This window comes from Lissotriton vulgaris, chromosome 11, assembly GCF_964263255.1.
Source record: "Lissotriton vulgaris chromosome 11, aLisVul1.2, whole genome shotgun sequence".
Lineage (NCBI taxonomy): Eukaryota > Metazoa > Chordata > Amphibia > Caudata > Salamandridae > Lissotriton > Lissotriton vulgaris.
Genome location: NC_141699.1, coordinates 420,640,581 through 420,667,000, shown reverse-complemented (window position 1 = coordinate 420,667,000; position 26,420 = coordinate 420,640,581). Strand labels below are relative to the sequence as shown.

At 47.0% G+C, this 26,420-nt stretch overlaps 1 protein-coding gene and 1 long non-coding RNA gene across 3 annotated transcripts in view; one reads left to right on the top strand and one right to left on the bottom strand.

The window, feature by feature from the left end:
• Positions 1-307: 307 nt before the first annotated feature.
• Positions 308-4,370, top strand: LOC147679918 (uncharacterized). The gene is made up of 2 exons (XR_015300919.1): positions 308-2,929; positions 3,832-4,370. It is a non-coding gene; the product is annotated as an uncharacterized LOC147679918 (long non-coding RNA).
• A 598-nt stretch (positions 4,371-4,968) lies between these two features.
• Positions 4,969-26,420, bottom strand: part of GFPT1 (glutamine--fructose-6-phosphate transaminase 1) — a 263,939-nt gene continuing 242,487 nt past the window's right edge. For both annotated transcript variants that reach the window (XM_086943489.1, XM_086943490.1), the window contains 3 exons: positions 22,544-22,711; positions 7,056-7,217; positions 4,969-6,404 (listed from right to left, as the gene is read on the bottom strand). In XM_086943489.1, the coding sequence (XP_086799615.1) occupies positions 6,360-6,404; positions 7,056-7,217; positions 22,544-22,711 (375 nt within the window). In that variant the 3' untranslated portion in view covers positions 4,969-6,359. The remainder of the gene's footprint in view (positions 6,405-7,055; positions 7,218-22,543; positions 22,712-26,420) is intronic.

The window sequence follows — 26,420 nt, the reverse complement described above, 5'->3', positions numbered from 1 at the left end:
GCCTACCGACGCGCAGGGGTACTGCTACGCAAAAGTTTCCGGATCCAGACTGACGCCTGGGGATATTCTAAGGTAAGGAATCTAATACTAACCTGTTTCTTTCAGATAAAGCAGATATCTAAAAACTGCAAATTTCATTCTCATCTGAAATGTAATGACACGTGAGGGTGCTTGTGTTACAATTAGCTCAAACAAATTCAAGGGTCTGTACCAAAAATGTAATACACTTCAGCATCAGTAAAATATTCATGAGTTAAGAATAGCTCATTGTAATTTAGTATTCTACTGGAAATAAAGTGACCCATCATCACCCATTGTACTTCATTTTTATTACAATAGGATGCAAAGTAAAAACAGGCAAAAAAAAGTAAATCAGAAAGATGTACAAACATGTATATATATATATATAGAAAGACAACAGATAAAAAAACGTTGATGATCCCCTAAAAACTGGCACAAAGGACAACATTTCAATCCAAAACTTGAATAAACGTAGGTTAAATTCAAAAGGACAAGATCTATTTTGTCCTTCCCTTTTTCTTCACAGTCTTTATTCCCTAGCTCATTAACAGCAGATACTGGCAATGTCGAACCTCAATAGGAAGTGCCAGGAAAAATTTCGACAATCAACAAAGTAGACTGTAGGAAACGCTTAATGTCTGTGCAAATATTTAGTGTTACGTGATGTCAATAACTATTTTGTCTCTTTAACCTTCTTCTAATGAACAGAAGAGAGAGAGAGCATGTAAAACTATACCCCAATAACATACGGCTCTGTCCATAGAGTCCTCATCCCCATTTCACCAAATTGCTAAACCTTTCACAGCGTGGTAAAAAGAACATTCATTTTGGATTAAATGCAATTTACCTCTTTGGACAGAAAGATCATAGGGCTCAATACAATTTTAGCCTTTGTGCCTTATCCCAGAACTGGAATAGGGCTGGAATATTTCCTAGCGATTTCTATGTGCTTCTGGGACAGCACAAGTTGAGCACCTTCCCAACCTTACACGATTATGTTCTCAACATCTAATAAAATATTAACATTTTAAAAAGTATAATAAAATTACTTTAATCACAGATATTCTTCTTTTCTCCTAATACTTCTGGAAAGCTATTTATTTCTGTGTTCATTGATCCAGCTATGTGGTATAAGCAAGGATGGAATTACTGCTTGCAAGACTTCATTTAATTCTAAACAGGTAACTTCCTTATTCAGTCAAGACCAGTGACACATAAATCATGGAACTCCTTCAAATTACACCACCTACGGGGGTGAAAGATCAATAAATGGCACTTGACACCACTGAAGGGCTGCAAATATATTATATATATATTGTTATGTCCTTAGGCGTCTACCTCTAGATGTAGCAAATTTGAACCCTATCTCTAGCTCCCAGGGAGAAAGCACCTAGTGACTGATGTGTTAGATACTCTAGCTCTCACCTACCGAGATAAAATTGCAAGGTGGGAACATGCACAGCAGGCGTCCCATTGAGGCCAATGACAATGTTTCAAGGTGAAAATAGATTGACTGCTAAAAGAACAAGGATTTTGCGTATGGCAGTTTACATCTTTAAATTAGTATTTGGAGCTTATCCAAAATCACAAAACGACACCCTACCTCTAATCATACTGCTTGGATATTTGGTCTAAAGAAAATTCAGTAAAATAAAACAATTCAGGCCCCATTCTGACATGCAAATTGTGCACCTAGTAGATACCATTAGCACAGGGTATGTTACGAGTACCCTTTCGAGTTGCAGACTTAGGAAAGGGGAATAACTGCATGCATTTTCCAACGCTCCGAGGTGCCCAAACTCTGACTTCATTCAGACCGTCTGCATCATTTGCACAAGATTTTACCTGACAAAAATGAGTCTGGGAGAAGTGGTTGAGGTGCACAATTAGTGCCTGAGTAGGCATTTGCGCAACAGTCAGAATGAGGTACCTAATTAGTCTAATTGCACAGTTGCAGGAAATCCAAAGGGGCGTCTAGTGAAAACCTTAGAGATCCAATCCGAATGTAACGCATTTACGTCAATAGAGGCTGCAAAACATTTTCAAAAAAACTCTTTGGAAAGGAATATCATTTTTGGAATGCAAAGGCAATTGTTTGAACTAGAAATTGCGGTGGAGTTTAATAAGGGCAAATACCTAGATGGAAAATGCCAAGACCTAGGGTAGATCAGATGTCCATCAAAAGGGAGTTACTCATGCTTGCACAACCAACAGAAAGTAGATCTCACTCTCACTTTCCCTTAAATTTATATTCATTGGATTGAAGCCGCAGTTTAAAGAAAATGAAGGCTCACCAGTGAAGCCATGGTCAATTATTTTATGCATAAATATTAGATTAAATTGGATGGTGGCCCATTCCACACAACTACTTCCTGACCTCGATTACGAAACATGTGTAGGTCTATGAGCAGTTAAACAACTTCTAGGGAATTTAAGAAGCAACATTAGAACTACAATTGCACTGTCTGCTAAAAAAATTATCTATGCGGTCACCAATGCTTTTGACCATCTACTGTAGCTGTGAGCCTAGACCACAAGCGGAAACATCTATGTGAGCTTTTCTAAAACACAAGGTCAACCCAGTATTTCTACGTGCAGACACCAAAATATTTAAAGTGTACCAAACATGTCCCCCTGACGGCAGTCACCCAAGCAGCTTTTTTGTACTGGACATCATTGCCTAATGGACAAATGTCATTACAGGGCCAAAGGAGGATTCATGTTCCACATCTGTCTTAAAAAAATAAAAGCATAACTGAGGTTACTGGAAAGCTTTCATGCACAGAGTCATACCTTTAACTAATTTCAAGGAGGCAATTTTTCCTTTAAATTATGATAAATATTCTCCCATATGGTCGATGTGGTCTAAAAATGCTACTTGCATGTAGCAAATAAACACAAACCGCAAGTCCTTCCGACGTTCACACCTCTGTCCGCTGGGGATGCCCAGACGTGGGTCCCAGGCACTCCACACCACTTGGAGTCAAGCTAGCCGGGCTGATGAGAGGTGTTACCTCGAAACCGGTCCGGTCCTCGGATGCTTGATTCCGTTCTGGGAAGGACATGGCTTTTGTAGTTCGGACTGGACTGTTCCCATGGGGCAACAGGGTCAGAGCTGATTTGCATATCGCTATTGTCTAACCCAGGGTGGTGTGGAGTGCAAAAAAACGATGGATTTGGGCCCAGATCTTTTGACTGGGGGAATGTGTGACATTGATCCACATTCGGTCCATCACTTGTTGTTTTTGCAATTGCCGCCCTAAGTGCGCTGGGGATGCCCAGACGTGGGTCCCAGGCACTCCACACCACTTGGAGTCAAGCTAGCCGGGCTGATGAGAGGTGTTACCTCGAAACCGGTCCGGTCCTCGGATGCTTGATTCCGTTCTGGGAAGGACATGGCTTTTGTAGTTCGGACTGGACTGTTCCCATGGGGCAACAGGGTCAGAGCTGATTTGCATATCGCTATTGTCTAACCCAGGGTGGTGTGGAGTGCAAAAAAACGATGGATTTGGGCCCAGATCTTTTGACTGGGGGAATGTGTGACATTGATCCACATTCGGTCCATCACTTGTTGTTTTTGCAATTGCCGCCCTAAGTGCGCTGGGGATGCCCAGACGTGGGTCCCAGGCACTCCACACCACTTGGAGTCAAGCTAGCCGGGCTGATGAGAGGTGTTACCTCGAAACCGGTCCGGTCCTCGGATGCTTGATTCCGTTCTGGGAAGGACATGGCTTTTGTAGTTCGGACTGGACTGTTCCCATGGGGCAACAGGGTCAGAGCTGATTTGCATATCGCTATTGTCTAACCCAGGGTGGTGTGGAGTGCAAAAAAACGATGGATTTGGGCCCAGATCTTTTGACTGGGGGAATGTGTGACATTGATCCACATTCGGTCCATCACTTGTTGTTTTTGCACACACCTCTGTCTCGGCATCGTAAAAGCTTTGAACTGTACAAGCAAGCCTGGAGACTGCGTACAAGAACAAAGCTTCTGAGACCATTCACTTTATATAAAATTGGCATTATTAAAATTAGAACCACAACATTTTGCCTTCAGTCCGAGTTAGCGCTTTTCTCCGCAGACCATGCAGTGTGGACTGCTATCTTAAAGTCCTGAAGGTTTTAAAAATGCCCCTATATGGGAAAAGTCCATCCTCAACATGCGTAAATCAATCCCCGCTAGAGTGAACTTAAATTTACTTGCCCAGCCCTGTAAAGCCATTTGATCAGGTTACTATGGCTTCGGCAACCTTTGGCATCAAACTGTGGTTCAGCTCACCAAAAACAGGCTTACTGGGCAATATACATGGAAATTCCGGTTCGTTCCATGGAGTATCATTACAACAATGTTTATCTCAGCGAAACAGAAAATAAGATATAGGATTGCACTGTTTTTCTATACTGTGATACAGTGACACAAAAAGGAAACTTGGCACAAGGAAATGGGAGGCTCATATTTTTAATGATTCAGGTTTTAAAAACTGGCTTCAGGCCCTGCCTCTTTTCGGCTTTTTGCCTCACCCCCTTCATCTTCAACCATACCAAACAAGTTTTAAGCTTGAGTGCTGAAGATTTGCTTAGGGTTTCTACGCTAAGCCAAGATCTTCTATTACAGATTGAGGAGGGATTTAGTGCATACTGCAAAGCAATCCCAGACTTAATACAGCCGTGAACCCATTGCTTTTTAGTCAATTGCAGGTCTTCTAGAGTTGTTCTCTGGTCAACATCTTTGGGGCGTTTGCAATTAGTTCCCAGAAAAGAATACTTTTTTAACTTCAAGCACACATCTGCAGCCAGAGAACAACCAAACACCCTGCAGCCTGAACCCTACTTTGTTGCAAACTGCGAGTAGTGACAGATGTGGAGGGTCCGGTCACTGCTGCTCAGAAGTGATCAGGAATATATGAACATGAGAGATTATCGTATTCCAGATTGTAGGGTCAGGAAATTTGTCGAAGGTGTGTAATTTCAATTGTTGATCACAAGCAGTCATACAAAAATATACGTCTACTGCGAGACAAAAGAGAAGCTATGGAGATGGATACAAGAAATGTTGATAACCCGCCTTCCTCAAGTCAGTAATGCTAGTGCAACACAATGGTGAAGTACTACACTTCACTGGGATGAGATCATCTGTTCACATCCGTGAACATTCCTTCATTTGGGATTGTGCAGGTTCTTACTGCCTCAGCTGCTGCTGCCACTTTCAGGTGCATCATAGGCAAAAATGTAAGGCAGGTCCCAGAGACCTTATTGCACGATACTGAGAATGCACCCGAAGTTAAGCAGTGAGATGCAAGGTAAAGTCATTTGTAATTTCCTGGGTTTCCAAAACTCTAACAACTATATAAAGGCTCCAGCTTCAAAATTAATCCGAGAATCAGGGCAGTAAACTTTACTGCTTGCAAGAATGTTTTTTAGGTCAGGATAGTTCCACTTGAAATACATTTAAAGACTAATTTAGCGCAGGTCAGAGCCCTCCAATGTAGGCGACGCTCAGCATCATGAATGCACGTCGATATCAAAGGTGGTAGAGTGTTTGCCTTTGTAATGGCTTCTGTGTTTCAGATATTAATAAGAACAGGCGCCATTAAGTGGACAAAGGTAGAGTCAGTGTTCCCCTACTCGATGGGGAGTGTCTTGACAACGGTAGTAAATAAAGGAAGGTGAAGAAATGGGGCTTAGTACCTGAATCAGCCAAACTGAATTGGCCTAATTAAATTTACTATATGTTGCATAATTTAACGTTTCACATATAAAATAAAACAACATTCCAGGTTCGTACCACTTTCTCCCTCCACCGAAGTTCTTGCTTAAGCCCTGCAAAACTTTATCAACAACTATTCTATATTATTCCTTCTTCTAGCATGCCTCCTAGTTATTAGTACTGGAGAGCCAAATCTAGACATATCCTGCAAACCTTCCGGCTCCAGACAGATGTGCGAGCAACAGCCTAGCTATCTGCCAGTCAGCAGGGCTAGCTGGGCAGTACAAGGCAGTTGCAGAGACCTGCTTAGAGAAGTAGAGGGCTAGAGAAGATGTCGAATGACTCTATGATGCTCTTGACAAGTGTTCCTAATAACAGAGGAGAAGAGTGAAGCAGCTAAAATGTCCTTATGTGCCAAACGTACTTCATAATCCCACCAGTGGGCCCGGATGAACCAAGAACAGGAGAACCAAGTGCAACGGCGCTCAGGAACGAACACCCAATACAAAAATAAAATAAAAAAAAGATTATCTGGCAGCACTATACAAAATCAAAATAAGGTACAAAACAGTTTTGGTTTGTCAACCCCCACATTTCCAGTTTTCTTGTAATTTCCTGCTTGGAAGTGAGCTTTACTCAACAGTGACGGACTTGGCGAGGTTCCGGGGAAAATCCACCTGAGAAGACAATTAGCGAGTTTTAGAAATACAAAATTAAAAATCTAGTGACGGGTCAAATAATTTTGCTTCTCGCCTAAGCTTTATATTGTACCACATTACAAAGCACTTAAACACAGCATTAGAGATTCACTAATCTATGAACAAAGATATGATGACTAAACTACGACTTTGATTCTTGAATTGGCTTACTTGAAGGTACTGAACAATAGTTCGACATCTCATCACGTCTTCAGTCAAGTTGTGGTTGCAATTCTTTATACAACTGTATATGCGGGTTAAATCCTTCTCCAGCATAATTGGTGTGGAGAGGGATTTAACCCGCATCTACAGATGTTTTCAGAATTGAAACCACAACTTGAATGAAGACGTGAAGAGATTTACCTTTGTTGTCTCAAAGCCTTGAGAAAGCTCCAGGCATATCAGCACGAAGGGGTGAAACACGTGTTGGCTGTTCTCAAATTCTATACAACACATTAAATTACTTGCTTTCAAATAAAATGTGAAAGTCTCATACAAACGCATACGACAGATCTTTAGGTCAGAAGCCTAAACCTTAGATCGACTTGACAGCAGAGAAGGTGGACTTAGTACTTTGTAAATCATGGTTATAGATTGTTCAGCACTAATATGACCAGACAGAATACTCACGTCATATCCTCGTAATACTGCCAAGTGAAAAGCAAGGAGCTGCAGAGGGATGACGTTTAGGATACCCTGCAGGCAGTCAACGGTGTGAGGGACTTTTATTGTTCTCTTTGAATTCTTGATGGTCTCGGTGTCGTCCTTGTCACAGATTACAATGGGCCGGCCCTGTCAAGGTAAACAAAGAGAAAGTTATTCAAATGTGGCCTCCAAAGGAAAAAGAAGTGGAAAGAACACCAAACAATCCAAAGAATTTCAGAGAGGTTTTTCAAATGTTCATGCAATACCGTGTTCTGAATAGAACAATGGCCGGACTCCAAAATGTCAGGGGTTCTAGGCTAAGAATTATACCAATCTTAGACAAAGCTAATAGATGGAAACATGTTGTCTTGATAGTTTGCACCGTATTGGAAATTGCTAAATTACTTCAACATTGAGGAAAGAATGGACTGTGGTCAATGGTTGGCCCAGTTGAGCAAGCCAGAATAGGCTGTGGTCAATGGCTGGCCCAGTAGAGCAAGCCTTTTTAGTAGCAAAGAATCATGGCTTTTTTGACTGCCAACGGCCAGTCTGCCACCGGTCAACACATCCAAGTCCCAGTGGACATTGTCCAGGATTTGTCAAACAACATACATCTGACCCTGAAGACCACTATTTCTGATCGCCTGGGCCAGCAACAGCATGTAGGTATTATTTGATAAAGGATGAAGATAAAAGGGGAAAACCTTGCTTTTGTTCACAGGGTAACAGTTAGATGAAACTTTACCCTAACAGTACATACTAGTGTCTCTTCCGGGAGAGTGGAACAATGTCAGTTGATTGACTGACAACTGAGCTTTTTTTTTAGTTTGCAAAGGATCAAATTTTAAAGAAAAATTGGCATAAGCTACAAAATCCTAAATGAACACGACTCTTTAAGAAATACAGCAGCTCCAGTACCGGGCAACACTCAGCTCTAGGAGGTAAGACCTCCGTAAATTTTCATGGAGAAAAAAGATGTAAGGGCCGATTTACAAATACTGGTATTTCATTTCCGAATGGCCTCTGACAGGCTCTGTGAGTCCGGTTGCCGTTCGGAAAGCCTCCATCAATACCTCAGGCAGCTCTTTCAGCCCAAGGGATCACAATGGCAGTTTCCCACAGCCTTTCTGTGCCGGACTTTCTGGCACAGAAAGGCGGTGGGAATCCGATTTTGGGGTCCCCAAGCAGGGCCAGTACGGGTGCAAGGCCTCCGGATGGCGGCCTAGGAGGCACCTATGGTGCCCCCATGTTGATCTCTGCACCCGGTGGCAGCTTGGAGGTGCCTGTGAACAAAGGAGGAGACGTGGGGAGGGCTATTTTTAACACAGGTCCAACATACGTGCCCAAATACTGAGAACACCAGGAATTGGTATGCAGTTCCTACAATGTTATTATAGTGACTAGAAGGAGAACACCTACAGATTGGTTTGTCCAGAAGGGAGGAGGGGGAATTTCTCCTTTCGGATAAAGTGCTCTCACACACCCAGCCCGCTAGGTGTCATACTTCATCATTGGGAATGCTCCTCGTCGGGTCGGCGGTGCAATACTCGACGGGCACCCTCAGTGGGGGCACTTTGGCGTGTGGAAGTGTAGTGTATGGTAAGGAATCAGTGAATTAAAACAGGGGACGGTTGTCAGGGCCACTACTTTAATAATCCTGCTTCCTACCCTGATTAAAAAGGTGATGGTAACTATCTACAATAGTGTTGTGGGTAGTTGCTCTTATGTGGTCAACATAAGAGCAACTACCCACAACATTATTGTATACTTTCAAATATTTGAAGCATCTGTGTATTGCCCTCCATTGCTGATTTCTCTATAAAGGGATTACAAAAGGCTGAATCAGCCATCTGTTGACACGTTAGTTTCATATTTAGTTTACTATCAAATTATAATTAGCTTAGTTAAAAAGAAAAATATGTTCAATTAATGTAGAATGCAAAAACATTATTAAAAATATTTTAATGGATGGTGGGATCAAGATGCAGTACACTGGTGACTGGGTCCCTGCACACACTGTGTGTTCAAGACTGGAATCCACCCTACCACAGTGTTCGTGATCTCGCTGGCTGTGCACAACCTGGACTGCCTGGAAAACTTTGCACAGGGCTCAGAGGTGAGAGATGTTCTGTTTAGGGAGACATCTCAGGGATGACAATCTGGACTGCAAAGAAAGATGGTGGCACAGTAGTGGGCCATTGCAGTGAGCAGCGAAGAATCACTCATGATAAAAACAATTCTATGCTGCGGACACATAGCAAGAAGTGCAGGTGATCCCCAGAAGTGGCCCTGTCAGCCGAATGGATGATGAGGTCAGATGGAGGGCGCTCAGTGGTCGACTCCTGTATGAGGTACCAGAGAGCAGGGGTGGGAGAACAGTTTTGGGGAATCATGCCCGGAAGAGAGGGGTGAGGCTCAGAGACAGAAAGAGCAAGTGGGGATGGGAATGCACTAGACTATGAAAGGTACAAGGACAACAGACTCATAAGAAATGTACTTCCCTAAAAAGAGCCTATGGGCAACCATGCCCCTACAGTCTCAATGACATTAATCACACAAGTGAAGGTAGTAAAGCACAGGAAGGTGATTTATGGGGTCTCCCTGAGGCACAGGGAGAGAACAGCGATCTGGGTGGAGAGGGGAATAGACCCCTTGAGTAGGAAGATCGACAATACATACACCTGATAAAATACCATGGTAAGGGACTCTACCTAGGAGCCACAACCATGTGGGACAGATATCTTGGAGTGCCTGAGTCAGATGAGAGTGACGACAAGATCCAGAAGGGCTTTGTACACCCCAGAACCAGATCAATAGGAACCAGCAGAAAATGGAATGTATGACGATACAACGTGTGATGTTACCACACTGTAGGTAACAAAGTGGTTGTTTCAACGACCGCGTTGTTACGACGCGTGGCTTTACATCGCAAATCGTTTCTACGTCTTGCGCTAGATGGTGCGCTGGACTAGGGAATAGTATAAATGACTATTCCTACTCCAGTTAGCGCAACAGCAGGGATTGTGTATGATTTAAAATCCAACACATTCCCTGGTATTGAACGCCACCAAGCGCAAGTCGTAGAAACGACTTGCGATGTAAAGCCACGCGTGGTAACAACTAAGTCGTGGTAACAACGCAGTCGTTGTAACAACTGTGTTGTTACCTAACTGCGTGGTAACAACAGCGCTGTAACCGCTGTTTCCCCAGAAAATGGTTGCATACAAGCTCCTCCTTAAACTGAGTAATGCCTTATTGAGAACTACAGCCAAATCTGCTTCAATTTTAATGCTTGAATGGGAGTGGAGGCGATGGCAGGTGCTGGAGGGAAAAAGAATCCAGGATAAGGGACATGTTAGACCAAGGTCATGCCAAGGGAAGAATGGAGACCCTAAACAAAGAGGCAAAATGATGAGGAGAGCCTGAGTCAAGGGAAATTGGTAGCAACAGAGAAGAATGCATTCACCAAGAGCATCATGCAACAATTCTTTCTGAACCCAAGGCAGAGCTAAATTTCAATAGGTGTGGAGATTAAGCATAGCTTGAACGCGATGAATAAAAAAAAGTCATTGACCTCAGAAACTGTAAATTTGCTGGGGGATGGGTGAAACGACCATAGATCAGGAGGAGTTTAGGGCCCAAATCCAACCCGAAGAGAAAAACAATATCAAGATACGATAGAACTGAGAGATGGAGAAGGCAAAGTAGTCAAGAAATATGTACAGAACCTCTTCAGGGTTGCCTTGTAAGTAGCTGATTATTCTCCAATTTGAGTTGCACAGCTCATTGCGTGTCAAACTATTATTACAAGTGAAAAATAGATTGTATTTTGAGGTCTTTCAATTCCAAGAATGGTACTCTGTAGTCAGATCGTGAAAGAATAAGAAGAATTGTTATCTTTTGTGCATGAATCATAGGCCAACAGGTGTTTTACAACATGTTGCTTCATCAGGGCCCAAAGATATACTTCACAATGCAGTAATCTGTGACACTTGTCAGAAAATGGAATCGAACAGTCAATCTTGAACATGAAATGTATATAATAGACACATATATCAAGTATTCACGGGGCTGTAATTTGAGGAGGACACTTAATTTCAAGCTTTTTGCGGTACATTCATGAACAAAGACTAAAAAGTCTCATTATTCTTTCACCATCTGACTACAGAGTATCTTTCTTGGAAGTGAACTGAAAGACTTTAAAATAGTCTGTTTTTGCTTAATTCTTTTACAGGATTGGAGGGTTTACTCCTGTAGAACATGTTACTACTTGTGTAAATATATATCTGTAAGAGACATTAGTTAGTGATAGATTCCTTACCTTAGAATATCCCAGGCATCAGACAGGATCAGGGAAGCTTTTTCGTTAGCAGTACCCCTGCGCGTCTGTAGGTGCCGCTGTGGGGCTCCGCGTCCGTCACTGGCATCGTAAGCACCGAGATGACGTCACGGAGACTACTTAGGGGGCACAAAAGCGCGCTTACGTCAGTTCTGTACACGACTTTCCGCACCAGGAATGCAGAGCCATGCAAGAAACTGACCACTGGTGCCATGAAACTAGGGCCCTGAAAGGGATGACCTTAACCCTAGAAATCAGGTCATAGAACGGGGAGGATGGGTGGGGCGGTAAGGAATCTATCACTAACTAATGTCTCTTACAGATATATCATTACACAAGCAGTAACTTGTGCATCTGAAAGAGACACGTTAGTGATAGATTCCTTACCTTAGAATTGGTACCCCAGCCATACCAACCCCGGGGGTGGGTCTGCGAACAAGATTACACCAGAAAGTCACGGAGAACAGAACGGCCAAAGAAGCCGTCTCTCCGGACTGGACTGTCAAGGCAGTAATGCTTGTTAAATGGGTGCAGCGAAGCCCACGTAGCTGCCTGACAAATGTCCTGCAAGGGAACGCCGCGTCCCAAGGCAGTAGTGGCTGCAGTCCCCCTGGTAGAATGGGCACACAGACTTACAGGAGGATCCTTCTTAGTCAATGAGTAACATGCTTTGATGCACAGGACAACCCATCGAGAGATGGTCAGTTTGTGCACAGCCCAAACTTTTTTGGCGCCCACGTAGCCAACAAAGAGCTGGTCATTCACCGGGAACTGTTGTGTGCGCTTCAGATAGAACGAGAGCGCATGTTTTGGGTTCAGACGGTGGAGCCTCTCTTCCTCTTTTGAAGGATGCGGAGGCGGAAAGAAGGTATGCAAAGTGATGGTCTGCCCGATGTGGAAGGGCATGACAACCTTTGGCAGGAAAGAAGGACGGGTCCTTAAAACGACCTTGTCCGGATGAACAGAAAGGAAAGGAGGTTTGGAAGAAAGAGCATGGAGCTCACTCACTCTTCTGGCTGAGGTGATAGCTACCAGGAAAGCCGTCTTAAGAGTGAGAAGACGCAAAGGACAGTTATGAAGGGGTTCAGAGGGAACGCACATCAGATATGTTAAGACAAGGTTTAAGTCCCATTCAGGCATAATGAACGACACAGGAGGAAAAGTGTGTGTGATGCCTTTCAGGAAATGGTTAACAACCGGGGACTTAAAAAGGGAGGGCTGATCTGGAAGCAGTAGAAAGGCAGAGATGGCAGAAAGATAACCTTTGATAGTGCCCAGTGCAGAGCCCTGCTGGGCCAAAGAAAGAGGGAACAGTAGGACTTCGGAAAGAGGGGCAGAGAGGGGATACACAGACTTAGCTGTGCACCATGCCACAAACTTGTTCCACCTGCAGGCATATACCGTCTTAGTGGAGGGATGCCTGGCTGACAGAATAACATCACAGACTTCGGGAGGAAGATCGAAAGCTGTCAACTGTCACCGCTCAATCTCCACGTATGGAGGTGGATGCTGGACAGGTTCAGGTGGAGGACCGTCCCCTGCTGCTGCGACAGAAGATCCTCCCAGAGAGGCAGTCGGATCGGGGGATCGATCGCCATGTTGAGTAGCTCGGGATAACAGGAGCCACAAGGCTGACTTGGGCCCGGTCGCGCCAAATCTTCTACAGCACTCTGGGCAAAAGTCGTATAGGTGGAAAGGCGTACAAAAGAAAGCAGCTCTACTCGCATCGAAAAGACTCGCTGAGTGAGTGCCGCCTTGGAAATTCCAACACGCAGAACTGATGACATTGTGCGTTCTCTTCGGTGGCGAATAGATCTAACCAAGGCTCTCCCCACTGCAGAAAGAGACCTTGCGCCACGTGCGAGTTCAGACGCCATTTGTGATCCATCAAGCACCGGCGGCTGAGTTAGTCCGCCCTGGTGTTCAGAGAACCTGCCAGGTGTTGAACCACCAAGGTAATGCCTTGATGTTCCAGCCATGTCCAGAGCCTCCTGACATAGGGTCCAGGACCCCACCACGCCCTGTTTGTTGCAATACCACATGGCGGTGGTGTTGTCCGTGAACACCTGCACTACACTTCCCCGGACAGAGGGAAGGAATGCCTTCAGTGCAAGCCGGATCGCCCGAAGCTTCAAAAGGTTAATATGGAGCCAGGACTCCGCCGGAGACCAGAGGCCTCTGATCTCTCCCTCTCCCAAGTGGCCTCCCCATCCCAGGAGGGACACATCCATCACCACTGTGTGCTCCGATTGGGGAAGGGAGAGAGATCTGCCATTGACCCAATCGCGATTCATGAGCCACCACTGCAAATGTCGTGCAGTGCCCTCTGAGATCTGGACATGATCGGACAGGTTGCCCTGATTCTGCGCCCACTGGAACTTCAGGTCCCACTGCAGAGCCTGCATATGCCATCTGGCATGCTGCACTAGCAGGATGCAGGAGGCCCTCAGGCCCAGGAGCCGGAGGGTCATCCTGACTGAAACCTGGGATAGAGGCTGAAAGATCGGAATCATAGCCTGAATATCCCAGACTCGTTGCTCAGGAGGATAAGCACGAAACCGCGTCGAATCCAGAACCGTTCTGATGAAGGGGTGCTTCTGAGAGGGACTCAGGTGCGACTTCGGCACGTTGATGGAGAACCCCAGCAAATGCAGGAGGTCGGCCGTAGTCTGAAGGTGGGTGACAACTGCTTGGGGCGAGCCCGCCTTCAAAAACTACAACCAGTTGTCAAGTTAAGGAAAGACACCCCTGACCTGCACAGATGAGCTGCGACCACCATTACTTTGGTCAACACCCGAGGGGCACTGGTAAGGCTGAAGGGGGGCACGGCAAAAATGAAAATGCTCCTGGCCGAACGTGAACCGCAGGTAATGCCGGTGGGCCGGCAGGACGGGGATGTGAAAATATGCGTCCTGCAAGTCCAATGCTACCATCCAGCCTCCAGGGTCGAGGGCAGCGAAGACCTGAGCCAGAGTTAACATCTTGAACTTCTTGAAGCGATTGACGTTCCTGAGGTCCAAGATAGGGCGCAGGCCCTCTGTCTTTTTTGGGAACCAGAAAGTAGTGGGACTAACAACCATGTCCTACATCTGGGCTAGGAACGCGCTCAATGGCCCCCTTGGCCAGGAAGGCCACGCGTCCTGCAGGAGAAGCGCAAAGTGATCCCCGACATGCGGTGGAACTGAGCTGGCATGGCTGGGGGGGGGGGGGGGGGGGGGGGGGGGGCAGACTTGAAGAAGAGGGAGTAACCCCATAGGACAATTTGCCGCACCCACCTGTCCGATGTGACAGAACGCCAGTGGGGGAGGTGATGTCGAATCCTGCCAACCACAGGCCTGAGGTGCACCCCAAAGCTCGGACTAGGAAGGCTTTGAGGCGGATGCTGCGTGAGCGGAGGTAGACTGACCCGCCCATTGGCCCTCTGTGCCGCCACGGCCGCCTCCACATCCGCGGCCGCGCTGAGGTTGGCTCTGCACAGGCTTCTGGCTGAACGAACGTGCAGGGGCACCCCTTCGGTGGCCACGAAAGGAATGAAAGGGAGATGTGGCCGGGTGTGTGGTGGAAAGACCTAAGGACTTGGTCGTAGCCCGCGAGTCCTTAAAACACTCCAGCGCACTGTAGGCTTTCTCGCCAAACAGGTGAGTGCCATTAAAGCGCATGTCCATGAGTGAGCTCTGGACATCTGGCGAGAACCCAGTAGATCTCAATCAGGCGTGGCGACGAAGCGCCACCGTCGTAGAAATTGCTCTACCCAGTGAGTCTGCGGTGTCCAAGCCACAACGAATGGCAAACTTAGCCGCATCTTTACCCTCGGCAACAGCTTGAGACAGCACAGATTGGGTCTCTTCAGGACACTGAGGTAAGACCTGGGCAACTGTATCACACCATGTGGGAATAGTGACCCAATAGGCATTCGGTGTTCACCGACCGCAGCCCTATGCTGGCCGAAGAGAACAACCGCTTGCCGAACTGCTCCAGCTTCTTAGACTCCTTATCCGGCAGAGCCGTGGGAAAGGCACTCTGGGACGTCGAAGCTTGGTTGACCAGGCTCTCGGGTGTAGGATGAGTGGTCAGAAAGGCAGAGTCACCCGGCGCCGGGCGATGGCACCTGGCAAAGTTCTTAACCACAGGGGCCCCTGTGGTTGGCTGCGACCAAGTGCCCAGTAAGACGTCAGTGAGGGCATCATTAAATGGCAGCAGGGGCTCCGACAAAGTGGACGATGTCTGGTACACTTCAGTAAGGAGATTCGTTTTTTGGGCCACCGTAGGGAGGCCAAGGTTGAGGACCTCAGCTCCCTGACGGAGCACCACCGTGTAAGACGCGCCCTTCTCCATGGTAGGCGGAGTAGAGGCAAACCCCTGGGTCAGAGGAGACATCAAGGCCCCAGGCCTCCTCTAACTTGTCCACCCAGTCCGGATGAGCAAGAGGGTCCTCGGACCCCTCCCAGTTGTCCTCCACCTCCGCCGTATGTGGTACATGCGGCGGCGGCAGGGCAGGGGCTGGGGAAGGAACAAACTGCGCCGGGAACGACGCCGGACGGGGCCGAACCAGCATCGTGTCCCAATGCAGATACCAGGTAGGAACACAATTGTCCTGGAACCATGGCAGGGGCTGAACCAATGGAATCCACTGCAGCGCCGATGGCGGAGCCAAGGGTGGCGCTGGGGCCGGCAGCGTGAGACCTTGTGGTGCCATGGCCGGAGTCAGCGGCGCAGGATCCTGTGGCGCCGGACTGGAGCCGCCAGCGGTGCTGACGGCCCGACAGGATCCTGACACGGGACCGCGGGGCCCGAGGGAGCGCCTGCGGGAGCCCGAGGTCTAAACAGGCGGTCCATGGTAGCAATAAATTCTTGCACCTGTGCAGGAGACGCCGACTGACCCGGGTAAGGCGGGTAGGCCACAGGACTCCCGGGCTCCAAAGGAGCTGCAGGGGTAGAACCCCTGTCCCCCTTGTCCGCATCTGGGGACGGACGGAGGGACGTCGGAGAGCGACAATGCGTCTTCGACTTTTTTTTGTGTCGTCTCTTACGACGAATCTGAGGGTGAAGACTTGAAACCCGAGGAACGATGACGGTGGCCCCGCGAGCGTTCTCTGGAGCGGCCCCTGGACCGTGACCGACGCTGGGACGAGTGCCAGACCTCAAGCAGCCTCCGGTGACGCTCCCTCAATGCCTTCGGGCCATGGCCGGACAGTCCATACAGGACTGGGAGTCGTGGTCGTTCTCCAGGCAGTAGAGACAGACATCAAGGGGGTCCGCCACCGACATGCTGCGAAGGCACACCATGCAAGACTTAAAACTAGGCATCCCTACGTGCACCAGAGTAGATTCAAAATTACAAGAGACAAACAGTATCAAAAAGATAGTCAAAAAGTGACTAAGGTACGTGCTCTAACCGGATCAATCAATCAATCATATCATTTGTAAAGCGCACTACTCACCTGTGAGGGTCTCAAGGCGCTGGGGTGGGGAATGCTGCTACTGCTCGAAAAGCCAGGTCTTGAGGAGTTTTCTGAAGGTCAGCAGGTCTTAGGTCTGCCATAGGTGGATGCGGAGAGTGTTCCAGATCTTGGCGGCGAGGTGGGAGAACGATCTGCCGCCGGAGGTCGCTCTTCGGAAGCGGGGGACTGTGGTGAGGGTGAGGTCGGTGGAGCGGAGCTGGCAGGTGGAGGTGTAGAAGCGGAGTCGTCAGTTGAGGTACCTTGTTCCGGTGCTGTGGAGTGTCTTGTGTGCGTGGGTGAGGAGCTTGAAGGTTATCCTCTTGTTGACCGGGAGCCAGTGCAGGTCTCTCAGGTGGGGTGTGATTTGGCTTCGGTTAGGGATGTCGAGGATCAGTTGTGCAGAGGCATTCTGGATGCGTTGGAGCGGTCTCAGGAGTTTGCCCAAGGCTCCTGCGTAGAGGGCGTTTCCGTAGTCCAATTTGCTGCCGATGAGGGCCTGGGTGACCGTTCTTCTCATTTCAGTGGGGATCCACTTGTAGATCCTGAAAAGCCTGCAGAGGGTGTTGAAGCAGGAGGAGGAGACGCCGTGGACCTGTTAAGTCATGGAGAGGGTGGAGTCGAGGATGACCCCTAGGTTGCGTGCGGGGTCGGTGGGTGTTGGAGCGGTTCCCAGTGCGGTCGGCCACCAGGAGTCGTCCCAGGCCAAAGGGGTGGATCAGAGGATGAGGACCTCTGTCTTGTCCGAGCTCAGATTCAGTCGGCTGTTCCTCATCCATTCAGCGACGTCCTTCATTCCTTCGTGAAGGTTGGTTTTGGCGGTGTGGGGGTCCTTGGTGAGGGAGAGGATCAGCTGGGTGTCATCGGCGTAGGAGATGATGTTGAGGTCGTGCCGACTGGCGACGTGGGCGAGCGGTGCCATGTAGATGTTAAACAGAGTGGTGCTGAGGGATGAGCCCTGGGGTACGCCGCAGATGATCTCGGTGGCTTCGGAGCAGAAGTTGGGAAGGCAGACGCTCTGTGTTCTGCCGGAGAGGAAGGAGGTGATCCAGCCAAGGGCCTTCTCTTGGATCCTGGCGCTGTGGAGGCGTGTTCGTAGTGTGTGGTGGCAGACAGTGTTGAAGGCGGCTGACCGGTCCAGAAGGACGAGGGCCGCTGTTTCTCCGTTGTCCAGCAGGGACTTGATGTCATCGGTGGCGGCGATGAGGGCTGTCTCAAAGCTATGGTTGCTGCGGAACCCGGCCTCGGAAGGGTCCAGGATGTTGTTCTCCTCGAGATAGCGGGTCAGTTGTTCTTTGACTGTCTTCTCGATGACCTTTGCCGGGAACGGGAGCAGGGAGATGGGCCGGACGTTCTTGATGTCCTTGGGGTTCACCTTGGGTTTCTTGAGTAACGCATTGATCTCGGCGTGCTTCCAGCTCTCTTGGAAAGTTGATGTCTCGAAGGAAGTGTTGATGACTTTCGGGAGATGGGGTGCGATGGATGTACTGACTTTGTTGAAAATGTGGTGTGGGTATGAGTCTGGCAGAGATCCGGAGTGGATGGTGTTCAGGATCTTGATGGTGTCGTCATCGTTGATGTTGGTCAAGGAGAGCAGGCGGATGGTGTTCGTGGGGGCGGAGGTCTCAGTGGTTGTCGGGGCGGTCATGGCGTTGAAGCTGTTGCGGATGTCTGCGATCTTGCGGTGGAAGAAGGTGGTTGGAGAGTTCCTTCACGATGTTGAAGAGCTCTTTGCTGCTGTGCATGTTGTTGTCTAGGCGGTTTTTGAAGGAGGCCCTTTTGGCGGATCTGTTGAGGTGATGGTGTCTGCGAGTGGCATTCTTGTGGGCTGTGTGGCTGTCCGATGTTCGTTCATGGAGCCAGATCTTCTCCAGCTTTCGGCAGGTTTGCTTGGCGGCCCAGAGGCCTTCAGTGAACCAGCTGGCTTTCTTGTTGGTATGACTGTTGGAGGGTTTCTTGATTGGGGCGAGGGTGTTGGCGCAGTCGTTGATCCACTATCTGAGGTTGCAGGCGGCGGTGTCGGGGTCGGTGGGGTCGGCTCTGGGTGAGGGTGGTGGTTAGCTGGTCTTCGGTGACTTTGCTCCAGCAGCGGCGAGGCATCTGTTGGGTGCGGTGGTGTGTGGTGGGTTTCTTGAAGGTGAAGTGAATGCAGTGATGGTCGGTCCAGTGCAGTTTGGTGGTGTGGTTGAAAGAGACGCGGGGGCTTGAGGAGAAGATGGGGTCAAGCGGGTGACCGGCGGAGTGGGTGGGTGTTGTGACGAGTTGTCCGAGTCCGAGGTTGGCTAGGTTGTCGATCAGGGTGGTGGAGTTGGTGTCGTTGTTCTTGAGGTGGAAGTTCAGGTCCTCGAGGAGGATGTAGTCCGTGAGGGCGAGGGCGTGTGTGCTGACGAAGTCGGCGATGGAGTCGCTGAACTGTAGTCGGGGTCCGGGGGGGTCTGTAGAAGAGGGTTCCTCTGAGGGTTGTGTTGGGGCATGTGTGGATCTGGAAGTGCAGGTGTTCAGCGGTGCTGCGGGTGTCATCGGTGTTGGTCGAGACACTGAGAGTGTTCCTGTGGACGATGGCGATTCCTCCTCTGTTGGTGCGGACCTGCGCTTATTGGCACGGAAAAAGAAAGAACTGACGTCAGCACGCATGGGTGGAGCCTAAGTAGTCTCCGTGACGCCATCTCGGCGCTTACGATGGGAGTGACGGGCACGGAGCCAAACGGCTCCACCTACAGACACGCAGGGGTCCTGCTAAAGAAAAGACTTTTCGGATCCAGTCTGACGCCTGGGATATTCTAAGGTAAGGAATCTATCACTAGCGTGTCTCTTTCAGATACATATTGTTTTGAGGTCTGTGTCAGCCTTTGTTTCCCTCCCCTCCTTTTTGTGGCAAAAAATATTCTTACAAGGGATCTAAGTCTCCGGATATTCTGCCCCATGTTCACCCCCTTGAAGAAAAGTAAATGGATGATGGGAAAGATAGTATCTTTTAATGGAATCACCCCAGAGATCGTTCAGGATCTGTCCAGGTCACTCTACAAAAAGGTAATTTCAACCAGTGACATTCTTGCTGAAGTCACAAAATGTTATAAACAGATGGGTGTCCTTGTTAAGAACCATTTTCATTTGGATGAAGAAGTAGATCTATAAAACAAGTGATGGGAAATCCGGGAACTGAAAAGGGAGCAAAAGCAATTATGTGGAGAGAAAAGGGATAGGGCCACTCTGTACACTAGTCTTAACAACCCTGCCGAACAACCTATTGTCCTAAAAGAACTGACATGCATCCCAACAGACATCTGCCTTCAACAAGCAAGCTATCTTCAATTGGTGGATCACGGCAGAGAGAGGTATAAACATTTTCAAGATATATAGCAAAGTAGAAAGTAGCTGGATATACTCTTGTCCCAAAGCCTGGACTACAAAGTGCCAGACATCCACAAAGATCAGGAGGGCAAATTGGTCTTGCTTAATGGTACACTTAAGGGGATAAAGCTCTCTCTCATTTCCATATATGTCCTTAACACAGGGCAAGAACAATACCTCAGGGTAGCTATGGAAAAGTTATTATACATATCTACTGGTCCCCTTCAAATGGAACGAGAAATTGTCATTTCCTCTATCATGGAGAGATCACAAAACAAACAGAGAGGGTTCAGTAGCGCTTTTTGGGGAGGGTAAATGATGGTCTGAAGACAAGGGACTAGAAGATCTGTAGTGCTTTCAACATCCACTTGTAAGGGATTATTCCCATTTCTTACAGCAGCAGGAATATGTAACAGCTGAAGACAAGCACAATATCACTCTCGCACAATGGGCTTGCGAAAAGTCTTGCCCTCGAGGGAACAGATGAGGACAGAGGAAATGGACATTGTCTACTATGTGTTAATGTGCTTGGGAGCCAGATACCATGTAGAGGACAAAAAAAGCAGGTTATATCTGCACCTAAACCGAGAGCTAAGCAAGCAAGAAGCAACATCAAGCAGATTTGCCAAAGCTCCTTTGCCAGGCCGCCACAGGGGAAAACAAAATTTCCCACAAGTTCTTTTGCAGTTTATTCACCTTGGTCAACCCACAATAAGGAAGAAGGCCATGTTAGTCTAAGAAAAAAACACAAACATTAACTTGCTCTTGCCTGGGGCACTGAATTTTGAGGATGTACTACAACACTGAGCCAAACTATGTTCAAATTCTTTTTTTATAGGCTAATAAAAATTCCAAAGAGTCATCTATCTCCTTGCTGATCCATAGACACACAGCACCTTTCTTGTAGAATGCTGCTCATAAACACATCAGCATTTTGAGACAAAGGAAGTGTTTGAAATGAACCAGGAAGAGACCGTAAGAAACCACGAACTACGCTAGTCTCCCCCCTTCAAATCTCCATCTCCTGGGTCTTTTCTTCTGTTGGTTGGGTACTCCTCCTGCCTTTCTCCCACCTCCTCCCCACCCCAATAGAAAACAAAAATAATATGACAGAATATGGCATGCTCTTTTTGCTTCGCTGGGTGCACCTTTTAAAAGATGCTCCCTGTGCAAACAAGGAGAGTGCGTCGTATTATATTGAATTGTTTGTCCCCAGGGCAGCCGCAAAGTCGTGGCATTGCATTCAAGTGAAATACAAAATGGTTTTGAAGCAGCCGCTCGGTGTTTTACTGTGCAGGCCGCGACCCGCCTGCACCTTTAAGGGGCATTAGCAATCTCCTTGCAGGTGGGTGACTGCACCGGCCTGCAAGCAGTTGTCTTGGGGCGGGGGGGGGTCTATAGGACCCTCTTTCCCCCATCCAGAGGGCTGCCATCAGGGGGAGCTCTGACAGTGCGTCTCCTGACAGAGCCTTTGCCTCTACGCCCACACCTATATTGTGGTGCAAGGGCAAAGGGATTCACTCCTTTGCATGGGGGCCAGGCCCCCATGCAATTAAGGGAACACCCTCTGGTGATAGCGCTGACACAATATGTGCGCCAGCGCTCTCTGGATTAAAGAAAGGGCTGCAAAAGTGTCTGTGGCCCTTTTTGTAATACCAAAGTGCCCCGAGGGGTTTCGAAGCAGGCTCACATGCCAGTTGCGTCCTTGGATCACTTTCCATAATAAGGCCCCTGGTGGGCATGGCTATGGAGATGTTGGGGGTAGTTACAGCTGCCTTACTCACTCCTGTAACCCCAACCACAAGCTCAATCATTGGATGCACCTTGAAGAGATTAGGGAATCTCTACAATGTCCATTCGATATGTGTTTAAAAAGGCATGGCAGCCCCAAGTGAGAACTGGATTCAACAGCTCCCACAGCACAAGGAGAAGTTTGTCCTCCATCCTTTGACACGTTTTAATATGTGTATATATATATATATATATATATATATATATATATATATATATATATATATATATATATATATATATATATATATATATATATATATACACACATACACATCTCACTAGATCATCCAAGGGGTTAAATGACCTGTTTTACACCTCCTTGGAGGCTCTGAAGGGAGGGATTAAACCACAAAGAAAATGGGTCATCAAAAGGAAAAGAGCCATCAAGAGCCAGCAAAAAGAAGTCTACAATGAACTGTTATTAGTCCCAAGTTTAATGCACTAAGTCAGAGACTGAGACTGGGATGGTCTTGGACCATCAGCTAATTGATTGAAGGGTTCTGCCACTGATGAAGTGTTTATTCTCTCCCACAAACCATCCACATGCTTACCTGGCGAGCTATAACTTGTTGAAAGGCATTTTGGCACTTGTTGTATGTGTGGTCTCTCATGATGATCATGATAACAGGCATGAGTTTATCCACCAGAGCCAGTGGGCCGTGCTTCAGCTCACCAGCTAGGATTCCCTCAGAGTGCATATATGTGATTTCCTTGATTTTCTGTAGAATGAGAGAATAAGCAACAGAAAATTCAGCTATACATTTTAAAATCAGAAAACTATAGTCTTAGAAAATCATGTGGCTTAACTAGGCTTAGAACTGTACATATGCTGGGAAGATCGATAACTCACAAACATTTAACAATGGGTCTTTCTGGCCTTAGCAGAGGTTTCAGCCATTTTGGGAGAAAGGGGTATTTTTCCATGTTGTCCACACACATAAAACACCTTAAAATGTTCCTCTTAGCAGAGCACCTGAGATACATTAGTCTTTAAAAAGTCTGTAGAAGTAGAGTTGAACTTACAAGTTGCTATTTTACATTCGAGAAATGTTTTGAAGAGCAAAGGAGTCCATTTTGCTTGATTTATTCATGTGTTGTTGAAAATCCAAGCTATGGTGGCCGATATTTTAAAGCTGCTCCACCTCTTTGACAGTGTAGCAGTTCTTACAATGAGCCACCACCCATTGTTGATTGGGTAAAATCTCTAGGTTTTTTTATGTACACAAATCTGTAACTGTAATCCAACATATATTGCTTAGCTAACGGAGCTCAACTTCAAATTAAACTCTTGCATGGAACACATCCTTCCTCCTGAGGAGTTCAATCGTTTGATAAAATCCCTAGTTCTATCAAGATTAGATTGTTGTCACCACTACTAAAAGGCATCCAAAAACTCGACCTGGATCCTCAAATTGCAGCTTTTCATTATGCTGCCAGATTAGTGCAAATTGCAAATAACACAGTTGATGGACAGAATGCAGAACAATGTCTTACATTCACCCCAGTACAAAGATCTGGGCCTAAATCCATCGTTTTTTTGCACTCCACACCACCCTAGGTCAGACAATGGCTATATGCAAATCAGCCTTGACCCTGTGGCTCATGGGAACAGTCCAGCCCGAACTACCAAGCCATGTCTTTCCTAGACCGAAATCAATCATCCAAGGACCGGTTTCTGGCTATCAGCCTTCTTCAGCCTGGATAGCATGACTCCAGTGATGTGGAGAGCCTGGGACTCACGTCTGAGCATACCCAGCCCACTCGGGGTGAAAATTGCAAAAAACACAGTTGATGGACAGAATGCAGAACAATGTCTTACATTCACCCCAGTAAAAAGATCTGGGCCTAGATCTTTGTACTGGGGTGAATGAAAGACATTGTTCTGCATTCTGTCCATCAACTGTGTTTTTTGCCAGATTAGTGCAAGGCACAAAGAAGTAAGATTACATCACCACATCCTGAATTTCACTAAACTGGCTACTCACTCGAAGGAAGAAATATTCTGAGATGGGCATACATCATCACTTCTTGTATAGTCCCTGATATAGGTCTCAGAAAAAGTAATAATTCCTGGAGGTCAACGATTCTTTCGCAGCACCCCCTTACTTGAAGTCCCATATTATCAGACAAAAAGAAACCCAAACAAACCTATTAAGAATGTGCTACCAAGCATTGGAACTCCATTACCACGTCAATCATAACAAACCCCTCTTCTGAGGTAGTCAAGGTAGGGGAAAAAAGGTGGTGGTGCATTTGTTTATTTTACACATGTTTCTTTCTCTAACTGGAAGACCTTCCCAATCTCTGACTTAACTTGGTTTGATTCACATCCTTTACCTTTCATTTGTGTGGGAAAGTTGAATGTTGGAGAGCCTCTTAGCCTCGGCCAAGCAAAAAGATCATTCGCCTTTTGGAACTAAGGGCCATAGTATCAACAACCTGATTTGCGATTCTCAAATAGCGATTTTTAAGAAATCGCTATTTGAGAATCGCAAATAGGGATGTATGTGCAAAATCGCAATTTTTTAGCGATTTCTTAGTACTCAATTGCGATTAGCAAATTGCGAATCTCAATTAAGGAATACTTTCCCATTCATTTCTATGGGCCAGGAGGCCCATAGAAATGAATGGGAAGTTATTCTCAATTTGCGATTCGCAATTTGAGAATCGCAAATTGAGAATAATTTCAAGGGTGCAGAGGTGTCCAAAGGATACCCTTTTGCACCCCTGAAATTAGCATGGGTACACATGTGGCACACATACATGCCCTGAGGGCATGTATGTGCTTCACAATGCACTTTGAAAAAATGCAAAAAAGTGCATTTTTCAAGGAATTTGCAAATTACCACCAACTTGAAGTTGGTGGTGATTTGCGATTCGTTAAGGCCAATTTGCATTTTTATTTGCTTCTTACATTGCATTTAAGGAATCGCAAAATTTGGGATTCCTTACATGCTATCGCAAAATAAGGAATCGCAAACTTTGCGATTCCTTATTTTGCACGCAATTTTCTTTCATACATACCATTTAGCACTAATGAGTTCGCAAACGCCGAAATTCTGCGAATTTTGAGGTTTGCAAACACATTAGTGCTTGATACATATGGCCTTTAATGTCCTCTGGCACTAGGGAAGGGCACTGTATTATAGCAACTAACATCACAGCCAGTGACTGGGTAGCACATTTCTTTGATTTGTATGTACAGTTGTCTGTAACAGCAACCAACCTGGGTAAATCAATGAGCCCAGGCACCTTAAGGCAGACATCTGGTAGCCTAGGCGATGCAGAAGATGGTACTGGAGGGACTTTGGTCACAATGCACGCAATTACGAATGATTATAAATTTTTCTGAAAAATCTGTAGTGGAAATGTGTGCAGCCATCATGGGCTTTGTTCATAATAAAGCTCCAGGATTAGATAAAATCCTGGGGATGTATTCCAGCGGGAGGTGGTCATTTGGGTAGCCTACTTTTCACCACTGTTTACAGCGTTTTTAAAAGTGGGGCCTTTGCCCCCGACCAAGGTGGGGGCTGAAATTGTCCCCATTTATAAAAAGAGCCCCCTTTGTGAATTCCCTATCAACAACATACATATTAGTCTGCTTGATAGCTCTCAAAAGCTACTTAGCAGAATTATACTTGGCAGACTACAGGATTGGATGACAGACAATAACATTCTGTCCACGCTGCAGGCGGGATTTAGGGAGGCCACAAGTACGATTGACCGGGTGTTCCGACTCCTTATGCTAATCTGGAAAGTTGTTACTCTGGGGGGAGGTCACCTGTACATCGCGGGCCTCAGCTCCGCCTTTGATTTAGGCCCAAGGCCAAATTTACGGCGGGTGCTGCAGGAGTTGGGGGTGCCTAACTATTTACAATATATTATAGTGAGGCTGCACAACAATAAATACGCACAGGTTAGGTGTGGGCAGGTGGGCGAGCTAACAGAGCCCTTTTCTGTCAGTAGAGGGGTTAGGCAGGGGCCCCCACATTATTCTCACTCTACATCAACAGACTTCTAAAGCATTTAAAACAGGGTAATAATAATGCTCCTAAATTGGTAAACATGAGGATCCCTGCCCTCATGTTTGCTGATTTGTGTTCAGATGTTCCGTCCATCACCACCCTCTTTTGTACCGCTTTGTTCGCCATAAGTTGGCAGGGTATGCTAAGACGTGAGTCCCTTGCTCACTTTGCCACTGGATTCAAGCAAGCCGGGCTGAAGACGGCTGAAATGCCAGAAAATGGTCCTCGGTAGCTTGTTTCCGGTCCAGGGAAGGCATGGCTTGGCAGTTCGGGCTGGACTGTTCCCATGAGGCACAGGGTCAGACTGATTTGCCTATGGCCATGCCTGAACTGGGGTGGCAGAGTGGGCTAAAGAACGGTGATGGATTAAACCCAGATCTGTTGACTGGGTGTGAGTGTTTGA